The sequence below is a fragment of the Rhodamnia argentea genome, chromosome 1, assembly GCF_020921035.1.
Source record: "Rhodamnia argentea isolate NSW1041297 chromosome 1, ASM2092103v1, whole genome shotgun sequence".
In the NCBI taxonomy this organism is placed as follows: domain Eukaryota; kingdom Viridiplantae; phylum Streptophyta; class Magnoliopsida; order Myrtales; family Myrtaceae; genus Rhodamnia; species Rhodamnia argentea.
The window spans coordinates 23,222,028-23,235,112 of NC_063150.1; the positions used below are offsets into that span (position 1 = coordinate 23,222,028).

The 13,085-nt window shown below is 42.2% G+C and overlaps 2 protein-coding genes across 5 annotated transcripts; both read right to left on the minus strand.

Annotated features, from left to right (window-relative positions):
* Positions 1-891: 891 nt before the first annotated feature.
* LOC115750271 (1,2-dihydroxy-3-keto-5-methylthiopentene dioxygenase 2-like) lies at positions 892-4,600 on the minus strand. Of its 2 annotated transcripts, none has more exons than XM_030687508.2 (7): positions 4,486-4,600; positions 1,987-2,098; positions 1,787-1,881; positions 1,519-1,633; positions 1,310-1,434; positions 1,148-1,218; positions 892-1,059 (listed from the first exon to the last, which is right to left on the minus strand). In XM_030687508.2, exons 1-7 carry the CDS (start codon positions 4,504-4,506, stop codon positions 993-995), a joined length of 606 nt encoding a protein of 201 aa, XP_030543368.1. In that variant the 5' UTR covers positions 4,507-4,600; the 3' UTR covers positions 892-992. The 2 variants fall into 2 exon arrangements, with proteins under 2 accessions (XP_030543368.1, XP_048136277.1); XM_048280320.1 differs by lacking the exon at positions 4,486-4,600 and adding an exon at positions 3,876-4,004.
* Positions 4,601-7,837: 3,237 nt separating this feature from the next.
* On the minus strand, positions 7,838-12,508 carry LOC115750270 (protein TIFY 4B). 3 transcript variants are annotated; one of them, XM_030687504.2, is made up of 9 exons: positions 12,493-12,508; positions 12,254-12,459; positions 11,964-12,109; positions 11,671-11,846; positions 10,988-11,078; positions 10,730-10,895; positions 9,330-9,393; positions 9,033-9,214; positions 7,838-8,305 (listed from the first exon to the last, which is right to left on the minus strand). In XM_030687504.2, exons 2-8 carry the CDS (start codon positions 12,357-12,359, stop codon positions 9,046-9,048), a joined length of 918 nt encoding a protein of 305 aa, XP_030543364.1. In that variant the 5' UTR covers positions 12,360-12,459; positions 12,493-12,508; the 3' UTR covers positions 7,838-8,305; positions 9,033-9,045. The 3 variants fall into 3 exon arrangements, with proteins under 3 accessions (XP_030543364.1, XP_030543365.1, XP_030543363.1); XM_030687505.2 differs by lacking the exon at positions 12,493-12,508 and having other exon boundaries at positions 9,063-9,214; positions 12,254-12,465; XM_030687503.2 differs by lacking the exon at positions 12,493-12,508 and having other exon boundaries at positions 12,254-12,465.
* Positions 12,509-13,085: the final 577 nt, after the last annotated feature.

A 13,085-nucleotide genomic window follows, 5' to 3' on the forward strand; every position in this document is an offset into this window, starting at 1 on the left:
ATTCAATGATAATATTGAACAAATTAAAAGTTCAAGATCGGCATTGTACGTTGAGCTGAAATTGAGGGATTAATTGTGTTGTTTTTTCAAGCTAAAAAACCAAAAAAAAAAGTCCGAGAGAAAACGACACTCCTCATTTGATGTAAGAGAGGACCAACCTACAAAGGACCGTAAGGGCGTCGAAGGCGACAACAAATCCGAAACATTCTGTCGAAGCCCACAAAGATCCAAAGTGGGCTTGAAGATTTGATATAGATAGCTTCCAAATTGTAGTATGAACTAAGAATCTCGAGCTCTCTTGTCAAGAAAAGGATTAAGAAGCCATTCGATTTCGAAGAAACGGGTGCGAACACTACTACCTACGCGCGGTAAGCAATTCGAGCAATCGACTGATCGAACCGAGGTGGTTCGCGAAAAAAAGGTTAGAATGCCGATATGATGTCGAAGAAAGGACGGAATGCAACTCCAGAGAGCTACTGCAAAGCCGCGAGAAATAGAGCTTCTCACAAGCTTGCCATGCATGCAAATAAACTTGCCGGTCCAAGCTTTTCTATTAGTTTTTGAAAGCTCGCTTGGCTTAGGCGGGGGATTTGCTGGATTGAAGTTATCTAATAGCACCATTTGATGAGAGATATGACCAAGAGACTTGGAGAAAATTAGTATTTTTCAAATGATATGAAGCCACTCAGCAAACAGCGAAATCATGTATATATGAATCGAAGTATCTAGGAAAAGGCAGAATATGTTATGGAAGAACAGGAGATCCTTTTGAACAATCTGTTATAATAGGAAAGCTACACACATTATGATAGACCAGTGTTCATACCAGAATAGAAAGTAATGACACATAGACTGTAGACAAGATCAAGATCTGAGTTTGGTAAACAAATAGGCGAGCGACGACCGAGATGCGGATGCTTTATGACACAATAGCTCCTTTTATCTAGTTATTATCAAAAGGTCTCTCGTATGTCGCTCTATCATGCTTCGTTTCATGCTGCAGCATCACGAGCACGACCGGCCGCTCCCTTCCGGCCCAAAGCTTCCAGGTACGCCTTTCTACACCATGGAAGATACCGCATTTACAACATGCGAATTTAGTGAAACATGCACTTCGTGTTACGAGATTTTAGAATGGGGAGCGCACCTGGCCTGCAGATGATCGTGAGGACGATAGTAGGGGGTCCAAATGGGGCTACCGACAAACAATCGCATCGCCTGCACATTCACAGTTCTGAGACACAGATCAAGGCACAACACGAGCATTATCGTCGGGGTAAGAACTTAACTCTGGCGTACGCTAAAGTACCTTGATATAGTTGTCGGAGTCGAGGGTGAACCGGTGGTAGATTCCGGCTGGGAAAACTATCATCCCTCCCTGCTTCACCCAAACCCGGATCCAAACATCGTCCTGATCCCTCAAGTCGAAGTAACCTGTAAGCAGGAGCAACATTAGGACGAGTGAACTGGTTGCAGAAAGTTGCGTCTGACAAAGCCCACCAAGACCAGCAAGCTCACCACTTCCGGCCAGACAATAGCGGATCTCCTCATCGGAGTGGAGATGTTCTTTGAAGAAGTTCTTGATCATCTCCTCGTAATTCGGCAGCTTCTCTGGACAAACTTCACAGATGTCCTGAAGACAGGTTTACTAAAGGAATTTGAGCACAAGTTTAAACAGAAAAGAACGTGATTTTACATACTTGCAGTAGCAATGCATGGCGACATATATATCAAGCAGAGCTTTTGGCTACATTTAGGGCAAACAGAAAATCAGGAAAATTCAAACCATGTATGAATATCCGCGCTCTTCACGTATTTTCTTCAATTCTTCATCTGTCTCATGGTTATCTGCATCAAGTCTCCAGCTAAGAACTCCAAGTTCTGCAAATCGAACATGTTCATAAGATTGGATTAATATATCCCCAACAACCCGGTTTTGATAGTCCCAACCATGGAGGAACAAAAGGAATCTTCTATAGATCGAACCAGCAAGTTGGTCCAGGGAAACGAATTCCTTAGGCTGACGATGATGCGGTAGCCTTTGGTCCTCGTCGCTGCCGTCTATGTACCATGCTTGGATGACTTCCTCTCTTGGATCCTACACAGAGTTACAAAAGAGATAAGCTTTTGCAGAACAAACATGATTGTTCTACGTATTCAACATGCTAGAAATGAAAAAGGAGCGAGATATCCTTCTCAGGACAGACATCAGCGATTACTCCCTTAGAAAAAGCAAACTGATCATTGCATAAACCTTTGCTAATATCAGAGATCTACAATTGACAGCCAAAGCACAATGGCAAGTGAATATACTGCTCGGCATATGAGTTCGCATTCCCCATATGAATCCGAAACCTACTCTACCATTGTCGATCCACCAAAATCTTAAATGAAGAATGCCCGACATTTGTAATCCTCTGCCATGTCGACATCATGGTTCTCAGACCTTAATACCTCGGAGGCGCCCCGTGCTAGAACGATATAATTACAGTGATATTTCGTCTTTCAGTTACTCAGTAGCTTGCAGCAACTACACGGTTTGAGAACTCTCAAGCAGCGCGAACATTCGCTCAATCGAGCAAAAGATTGCACGCCCGAACATCACCAAAGAACAGAAGGGTGGAAACTACACTGGATTTCAGAATGTTCAAGCAGAAGGAAGGATCATTCAAGCCAAGAATTCCATGAACATCAGAGAACAACAAGTCTGCTACAGACAAGCCTGTGGCAACAGCTTTTCTCTCGATTCCTTTTCATATTTCAGACTCAAAAATTTGAGGGATCTGTATGCATCATCTATCTAAACCGATGAAGCCCGATAACCTTGACTCGACCAGCTCGTAAATCTAATGGTATAGTCGCCCAAGTCTGAAACCATAGATCCAAATGAATGGAAAAAGTTATCAATCTTTCCCAACCACAGAAGAAGGATTCCTCGAATAGTTACAAGGATTCATAATTGAATCCCCTTTTAATCAAGTTGAGCTCGACCTTCTGCGATACTCGACTCGACCTTCTTGTTAGCATAATTAATGGAATTATGGAAACTTTTATGGTCAGGTTGCTCGATGAAAAACCATTTTCGGAAAATTATTTTCGAACTTTCGAGGGTTTGGATGGGCGAAAACTATTGGACCGATGGAAAATATTTTTCGTTAACTGAAAAAGAGAAAGCTTAACCAGATAAAAACGACTTCCTGTCCAAATGAGAAGAATGGGTCTCTATTTCCTTTCTCTCATCAATTTTTTTTTTTATTACTCTCTTCTGTTTTTGTTTTTATTTTTTTTATAAATCTTGTCTAACATCTCCTGAACATACTTCATTAATGCTCATGTTCTTCTACATTCTCCAAAAAAAACACGATTACATATAACGATTTATGAATATAATTTCATAATGCGTTTGAGATTTTTGTTATTTTGATGACGTCACAAGCTACCGCTAGTTTTCAGCACAGTTACCAGAAAATTGTTTACTTTTACTCAAATTGAATTTCGGTATAAACCTCCTCCAGCAACATGAAAGACCTGATGCTATGTACAATAACACCCTTTCATTGGGGATTTGAAAACTCGAGATGGACAGGAGGTTGAGTTTCAAATCGAGCCTGACATCACGCCGACTCGACTCGATTCGACCGGACCGCTCCCGTCGTCCCTAACTAAAGCCTCTTTCTCTCCTCGCCGTCCCTCGTCGGACAAATTGTTCAAGCTCTGTCCTAGCCCCGTGCACATCTAAACAAGTATCAATTTGTCCCTCGTCGACAAAGTTGTTCGATCGCCAGCTCCTATCCAGAACCAACCCCATGCAGAAGAAGATCACAGCCAAAAAACATGTGCATGACGAGGGAGAGGAGGGCGACTCTCGCCATTACCTTGATCTCCGGGGTCCCCATTCCTTTCCCTCTGATTGCTCCTCGTGGACTCTCGCCGATGGAGGAGACGCGAGGCGGGCGGAGGCGAAGGCGAGCCCTAGCAAACTAGCCCGACGAAACTTCCCTTACTTAAGTGCACTATGGCCTTTGGATGAACCTTTGTCACGAGATGAATGACTTTATAGAAGGGTCGAAGCCCGCGGGACTGACTCGCAAATCTTTTCCGCTTGAGGACAAAGCCACAGCGGCTAGAAAAGAGTACTCTCAAACTCTTCAAATGGTGGAGTCCGCCGAAAGGTCGAGAAGCAGACAAAAGCCACAGCAGTTGGAAAAGAGAGTATTCGATTCTTTGTTCAGCTCGTGGGCTTGTGCAAAAGGTTGGGAAGCATACAAGTCACAAGTTGTAATTAGGATTATTAGCTCTAATCATAGAAGTTCTTAAATTGCTCGCTTTGTACCATCTCTCTTGTTTTTTGGCCTACTGGTTCATCAAAGAAACGGTGGGCTGTCTATGGTTTTGACGTTAAGTCTCTGAAGGTGCTATGAAGAAAACAACAATGTCGGACCACGACGATTGACGACGGAGAGGAGGGGCGAGTCTAGCCATTACCTTGATCTCTTGGGGCGCCATTTCTTTCCCTCCGATTGCTCCGCGCAGACTTTCACCGGTGCTTCCCCGACAGAGGAGATGTGAGGCGGGCGAAGGCGAAGACGAGCCCGACGAAACTTCCTTTACTTAGTGCAATACGGTCTTTGATGAACCTTTGTCACGAGATGATTGACTTTATATAAGGGTCGAAACCAGCGGGATTAACTCGTACATCTTTTGTGCTTTCACAGCAGCTAAAAAAGGGGAAAATTGTCAACCGAAAAAAAAAGTCCTAAACCTTTCACACTTTTACCAATTCAGTCCTAAACCTTTTAAATTTGTCGATTTAGTTTTAAACCTTTTCACTTTGTACCGATTAAGTCTTATTCGCAGGAAATCGCTAATGTGAATGCCGATCGTCTTACGTGACACCGCCGGCTATAATTTTTTATAATTTTTTAAATTTTTTAAAAAAAATCGATTATTTTTTATTTTTTTGGTTTGCTACCCAGCGAGGGTCGCCAACCCTTAGGAAAGGACACGTGGGCATCGCCGACCCCTAGGGGAGAGCCAGCAAGGGTCTGCAAGCCCTGTGGGTCCCCGGGCGAGGGTCGTGAATCCCTCGTGGCCCTCGTCCAAGGTGCCGCCGGGGTCATCGGCTCTCGCCTAGGGGCCGGCGACCCTCGCCACTCCTTGCCCGGGGTTGGGGTCGCCAGCCTTGGAGCCAACAAAGGAAAAAACGAAAAAAAAAAAATAGATTTTTTCAAATAAAAATATTTTAAAATTATCCACGTCAACACCGGCGATGCCACTTAGGACAACCGGCTTCCACTTCGGTGATTTCCGGCGAATAGGACTAAATCGGCACAAAGTGAAAAGGTTTAGGACTAAATCAACAAAGTTAAAAGGTTTAGGACTAAATTAATAAAAGTGTAAAAGGTTTAGGACTTTTTGACAATTTTCCCGCTAGAAAAGAGTAGTCTCAACTCTTCAAATCGTGGAGTTTTCCGAAAGGTTGAGAAGCAGACAAAGCCACAGCAGTTGGAAAAGAGAGTATTCGATTCTTTCTTCAGCTCGTGGAATTGTGCAAAAGGTTGGGAAGCATACAAAGCCCGAGCGGTCAGAAAAGAGTATTTCAATTCTTCAAAGTGGTGCAATTCCATAGAAGGGTTCACATTAGGGTCGGTCATAAACAACTCCCACTAGGGTGAAATGAAAGAGGCTTTGTGCCTTCTCTCTAGAAAAGGGAGAAAGAAAATGGTTTTTGCACTAACGAGTGAATTAACCGTCGTTACTCGGTTGCATTGCAATCTCGTGAAAGATCTTTTGTGGTAATTCAAATGTGGAATTTGTAAGGAGGGACACATGTCCCGGGAACATTGTGATTGGCTTGATTGCAATGTGAAATTTGTAGAGACGTACGTCCCGCAAACATTGTGATTAATTTGCTACATCACCTCAATCATGTGATCAAACAATGTGATGGATTTGCTACATCACCTCAATCATGTGGTCGATACGTAAAGTTCTTTTTCATTATGAGAGACCTCGTTTTATGATAATTTAACTCGCTAATGGTGGCCCCGTGGCACCTAGCATAAGGAAAATAAGGGGAAAATTGTCAAAAAAGTCCTAAACCTATTACACTTCTGTCAATTCAGTCTGAAACCTTTTAATTTTGTCAATTCAATGCTAAACATTTTGCATTTATGTCAATTCAATCCTAAACATTTTTTTGCGCCAATTCGGTCATAAACCTTTTGTATTTGTGCCAATTCGGTTCTCCAACCAACTTTGACCAGCCGTGGCAATTTTTAATAATATTTTTCAGCTTTTATTTTATTTTTTTTTCTATTTTTTGGTTCATCTTTAACCCCCAGTCGCATTTCCCGACAAAAAAAAAAAAAAAAAAACATCCAATCGCTTTGAGCTTGAGCTTATTACGGAACACTTCATCAAGCTTGAGCTTTAGCTTAAATCCAATTCGGCCAAGCTCGTGTGGTGAACTAGGATGACCCGACTTTGGTCACACCCTTAATTAAAAAAACCAGATCACACTCATCAACTAATGCAATGAGCCAAGGATTTTGGGCACTATGGTGCACTCTTAAGTTTCTGAGAGTCTCTCGGTCGAATGTGACCAAAATCAAGCACAACCTTTAGTTTCTAAATAGATCTAGCGACGCCATGGTTGGGCAAGGCCGAGTTCACCCGAGCATGGCATCGTGTCGCCATCGTTGGGCGAGCCGCCTAGATCTATCGACGCCATGGCCGATCGAGCTCGAGCTCGCCCGGCGATGGAGGTGCTAGCCCCACCTAGTGTCGGTGGCGATTGGGGAGTCGTTGAAACTTCTGTCCACTTCTCTCAAGTGGAGAAGGCCTTTCAATTGCAGTGCCTTGGGGATTTGCTTAAGCATTGGAGGCTGAAGATGAAGCAAAAAATAGAAAAATAAAATAAAATATTATTAAAAATTGCCCCGTCAACACCAGCTAGCATCCACGTCAACGCCTGGTCAAAATTGACAGGATTGAATGAATTAGCACAAATACAAAAAAATTAGAATTGAATTGTCGCAAAAAAAAAAAGATTTAGAACTGAATTGGCATAAATACAAAAGATTTAGAACTGAATTAGCAAAATTAAAAGGTTTAAGACTAAATTAGCAAAAGTGCAATAGATTTAAGACTATTTTGAGAATTTTCCAGGAAAATAAGTGCATGCTTTCGTCAAATCCTAAGTACTAATTAGGAATATTAGTTCTAATCACAAAACTTCTCAAATTCCTCGCTTTGTACCATCTCCCTTGGTTTTTGGCCTACTGTTTCATCAAAACAGTGGGCTGTCTATGGTTTTGACAGTGCTCTCTGAAGGTGCTCTGAATAAAACAACAATGTCCGACAACGATGGAGGCAACCTAACTGGTCAGAATCAAGATTCCAAGAAATTCCGTGGCTAAGAACATGGCCTTTGTAGTAGAAGCCAAAAATAAACAAAAAGGTCAATAAAAGCAGGGTTGTCTCTACAGTCTCAAGTCCTGCCCTTTTTTATAATCATTTTTCACCTTTTCCCCATCTTCGATGTATTAAGCTATCCTTTTGAGTCAATGAAGATGGAGAAGTCCAGGCCATATATTTTGTTAAAACAATTCTGAGTCAACTGATCTTTAGCCCCACATGATGCTAAAGCTAGAATATTCATCCAGGAATCCCTTTGACCATGAGGGTCTTTGTTTAAATTTTGTCGTCAAGAAGGCTCGTGTAATCAGTACTCATCTAGGCCGAAAGCGGTCCAAAATGATTACTAGACTTCCCACAAACTGTAGCCAAATCCAAACTACTCGGCCTACAAAAGGAAAAACAAAGCTCCAGAAGTATTCCAATTCCAGCGACAGAATAGCCTTTTGTTCGGCATCTTCGGCTTCAAGACAATGCTCCAACAGCCATCAACTTAATAAATGTGAGAAAAGGAGTACAATCATCGAGCTAAACCTAAACTAGCATACCTGCAGCTTTTCCGATGCCGGCAGATGGTGGAGCGCATCTTTACATATGGATATTGGGCACATCGTGGCACATAAGGGGACAGAGCGTGGAAAAGCTCTCTCGGTTCACTAACCTCAGCATCATTAATCAAGAAAGCCTCGAAGATAACATTTAACTTTCTAGAATATACAAAATTTTGATCCGAGGACGAGTGATCCAAAGCCAGTCCTCTTCTAGAGATCTCTAAGACGAGTTCCATGATTTTGCCATTTATTTGAGGTATAGCTATTATCTCAATGAAACTACCGTCATCGGCTCCCAGGGCCACACCCTTACATGATATCTCCATATCAGGGACCTGCATTAAAGAAGACAAAAGGCAAGATATAAGTTGAGATCATAACAGTTGAAGAACTGAAATGGACAAAACGGCAGAGTTGAAGGTCCAAAAGGTGTCTCAGCTTAAATAAACTCTTATTAGGCAACCTATCCATGCATCACAACAGATAAAAACACAGAAGAACCTTTACAACCTTGAGGAATTCAATCAAGTCTGAAGTCCCAGACATACATATTGATCTGTCTAATGGAAAAAAATAAAATATCGAACCCTCATACATTAATGAGCGAAAATAGAAGAATAAATAACAGAACAATTGTATTGTCTTTTTAATCAGAACATACATAATGGAACACAATCACTCAGAGACAAAAATAGATTGTATACATGCTATACAAGAAAAAACTGATTCATAAGTTCTTAACTTAGAAAGAACATGACCCAGAAAAAAGGAATGAAGAAAGAAATGAAGTTCGAATGGCTGCAAACTTTTTCCTGCAAAACTTGTAACACAGGAAGTTGTCTAATCGTTCATGAGTTCATTGAAATGACTAAACATCCAGGTAGTTTACATATGTGCAGAGGAAATATCAAAGAACCAGTGAATGGATAAAGGTAGTAGGATTTGTGTTCATGCACATGCTACAGACTTCTCCACAATCAGACAACAGTAGCTACATTAGGATTATCACAGCTTTATGAGCCTAGTGGCAAGCAGGGTTCTGCAGATTAGAGAACAATTAACCTGTTCCTAAAGATCAACAGAAAGACTGACTATTTTTGCCGTTTGCCATCCCAGGTTGTGGTGCACAGGTCCTTGTGTTTTTGCTTAATTGTCCCTCTGGAACAGGCAACCTTTTTTGGTTCAAGAACATCTCGAAGCCCAAAGAGGCTGTTCCAACATCTTTCCTGGACTTGAATCTCCCCCTGACAAAATTTCAAACCAAAGAAGAAAACCAAAATGAACGCATCTTGATATCTATTGTTTGAGAGGCCTCTAAACAACAAGAAAGTAGAGATGTAAAACAATCACGTCACTCACCTGTCCTTTCGCTTGTCAAAATACTTCTGCAGCCGAACTTTTCGATTCACATGACCTTCCATGTCTGAAGAAATACAATCATCAACCTCATATTTGATGGACGACAACCACCCAAAAAAAAAAGAAAAAATCGGACTTCCATATGAACAGAGTATTGAGGTTAAGGTCACTTAGTCTAATGTTCAACCGTCTACAAGGTAAAAATCCAAAACAAACAAGTTATCAGTTTGTTCGAACCATTTTAGTCCCACAAAAGGTTAGTTTCACTAACCCCACATGACATATGCTTGTTCTTTCATTGGAAATCTTAGAAAATTGAATTTCACTGGTCTAAATATTTGATATTGGACGCAAAAACGCAGTAGAAACAGTGTGAAATTTTAATTTGTTTGATGAGCTGCCGGTTTGTTGCACCTTCACCCTCAAGTCCTTTGATCGACGATGGAAGTAAGTTGTACCATTTCAGAGTACTACAAGTGTTATTGCCAAACCCAAGTATTTTAAGAATGCAACGAACCACCCCCAAGTTCCTTCATGGTTGTCACAATATCTCTTTCCTGCTTGGCAACCTAAGCACTGTGCATAACGGGAAATTAGCAAGCTCCTACCTATATGTTCATCTTATCTTACATAGTGTGAATTCCACGCAATACAGAACATATTGCAGATTCGACATGTGTAGGACTTTCCCATTTCATTGAGGAGAATCAATCTTCTTGATTGAAACAAACCACAATCAATGTCTCAGAAGGCTCCCAAAGCATGCAACTTTAACAAATGTTTGAAGTATCATGTACAATATTTGCACTACTTTTTTCCAGCTTCAGCTTTTCGAGATGAAAATTTGACTCTCAGATCTTCATTTTAAATCACAGCGCTCCCATATTTGACCGATCTAGCTTTTCCTCCCATTTATGAACCCCAAGCTTCATAGAAATGATTAGTCCACTTTCCAGACTGTCCTTTTTAGTCCCTTCTCCCTATATATATTTATATATTTTTATTTTTAAATATTTATTTTATTTTTATATAATTATTTCTTTTCCCTCAATCGGTCTTGCTTTTATTTTATTTATTTTTGGGTTCATCGACCGCCGAACCCAACTAGTTTGGGATAAAGGTGATGTTGATGATGTAAATAGTACTATCATATCGGTGTCGCTGCCTCATTACTGGGAATGAGAGGCAATTGGGAGAGGAATCTGGTTTTAAAGACAGCAACACCACTGATGATCTACGAACCGGAAAAGATTCGTATCAAGAATTTTCCCTATGCCTAGCACTCACTAAATCAGGCTACAGATCTGCATGCATAAATTGAGTACATTAAGCTGAAGCAAGATGCATAAATAAGATTGATCAGATTAACCATCCTGCTATACTGCTAAGGTCAATCACACCTGTTTGTGTGGTATGAGAGACCATTGCTCTTGGAGGCAATAGACACAAGTTATCACTTGTAGCCTGCATATGACAAGGGAGTGACCAAATTGCTGCACTTCCATTTGATGAATCATCCAGCGGCAAGGGGATAGGACTAGCAGCAAGTTGCATGATTGTCCGCGCCTGCAAGACCATGTGTGAATGTGTTCACGGGGCCTCAGCTGTGCACGTAAGACTTGAGAGGAGATATCTGTGCATTGTCAAATCTTCGTTACCTTGTCAGGAGACACTCTGTCATATACATTCACCTTGCCACAGTAGAAAATAGTCATTTGCCCCAGGGTAACCTCTTCAGCACCGACATTTCTGCAAAATATCATCCAGCATTGCCCATTAAAACTCGAACTGAACCTTACTCTCGAGCTTGGAGCTATGTCCATGCTCCCAATGTGTAAGCTTAAATTCCTTTCAATTCACTCCATGAGACAATCAGATATCATCTCAAGGAACATAATGACTAGCCAATTTGGCAACACTGCAAACCATACCAACACCAGAACAGTACTAAAAGCCATGATTGTTGTCAACATACCAAAGAAGAACAAATTCATCTGTATGCATTTCCAAGTTTAGACGCTTGTGGCGTACAAACCGGTAGCTACATCAAGATTTGACAAAGAACAGACTGCTCCAGCCAAGATAAATAGATCCATAATTCAGCAGAAAGACTCGTCCCAACACATCTTGACTACTTACGAGGAGAAGGACTAGTTTATCACATCCCGACTCCGCAGTAATTTTCATCCTATACAGTCCTTGTCTAGAATTACTAGAAAGCCTAACATGAAATTTCGCTAACACGCAAATGCTCGCCTTAATCATACCAGCCAGTGACATCACAGCAACAACCAGAATGTAACAAATGGACCAACGCTGGAACACTAAGTCAATCATCAACCTGGGACTAACGGTATTTTTCTCCAGGTCCACCCCTGCCGAAGCCACATCTCCATGAGGTACCGATTCTGGCAGATCCTTCCGCCGATACGGAACGGCTTCGTCTGCAAGTTCCGAAACACTGGCGCCAGCACTCAGCTCCTTCGCCGAGTCGGGCGAGTTCGAGTTCGAGTTCGCCTGCAATTGCCGAATTAAACACTCCCTCGCGAAAGTTTCTACCAAAACCAGGCCGTACGACATGCTTTTTTCTCCCGGACGAGTGAAAATTAGGAATTAGAAGAGTAAAATTCGTACTAGCGGCGGATTCTCCACGGACGAAACGACGATCTTCCGCAGCGTTTTGGCTCCGGAATCGTCGTCCCCGTGGCCTTCGAGCAACGCCTTGAGCGAAATGACCTGCTGGATCGCCTGGGATTTGTTCCACGAGGGCCTCCTCATCCCTGCACACGCGTCAGCTCCCCAATGAACCGAGAAATCCGTCGCCCGCCAGCCGCCGGAAATTACGGCGACCTCGCGGGGACAAAAGCGGAAATCACACGCAGACAGAGAGAGAGAGAAAGAGAGAGGAGGAGGGAGGGAACGACCTTTGTCTTTGAGGAATTTGCGGCAGTCCTCGCGGGTGAGCTGCGAGATGTCGTCCTCCGTTAGCTGGTTGAGGGGTTTGTCGAGGATGCAGCGGAGTGACGTCATATCGGCGGCCGATTGCGCCGGCTCCCCGCGCTGGAATGACTCCGGCGACGTCGGGCCAGAGAGAGAGAGGGGGGAGAGTGGTTGTGGGAGTGAGAGACAGAGACAGAGAGGGGGGAGAGAGACAGAGAGAGGAGAGAGAGAGCCTTTTTTTTTTTTTTTTTTTTTTTTTTTTTTTTTTTTGTTTAAGGAGCTGAAATGCACCCTAGGCTGCCACGTACGCAGTGCCCCGAAATAATTAGTGTGCGCCAAATCACTTTCAGTCGTAGATTAGGAGGGGAGTTACTTATCTGGCTCTGCCGCATTATTATTAATCACAGATATTTGCTTTTCTCGCAAACGTGGGCTACAAAAAAAATGATTTCTCTCTTTTTCTTTTTCTTTTTCTTTTTCTTTTCCTTTTTTTTTCCTTTTTCTTAATCTTTTTATTATTATTTAGGCATACAATTTACAAGGAAAAAAGAAAATCCCACGGTCGATTCACGATCACCGAAAAAATAAAAGTGTTAAGCAAGTCTCGCATGGACATTGCTAAGGTGTAAAAGTAGTACTTATGGGGTTCGACAACGACGTCGCGATTTGCCACGTGTCGGATAGTGATTGGCCTTTCGATCGCCTAACACGCATTTCTATTTTGTATATATGAAAAGTTTAGACGCACCGACTCGAGTTGTCGTCGCAATTAACTCGACACAACCGTGCGCGGGTCGATGTCCGACTCCATTCACC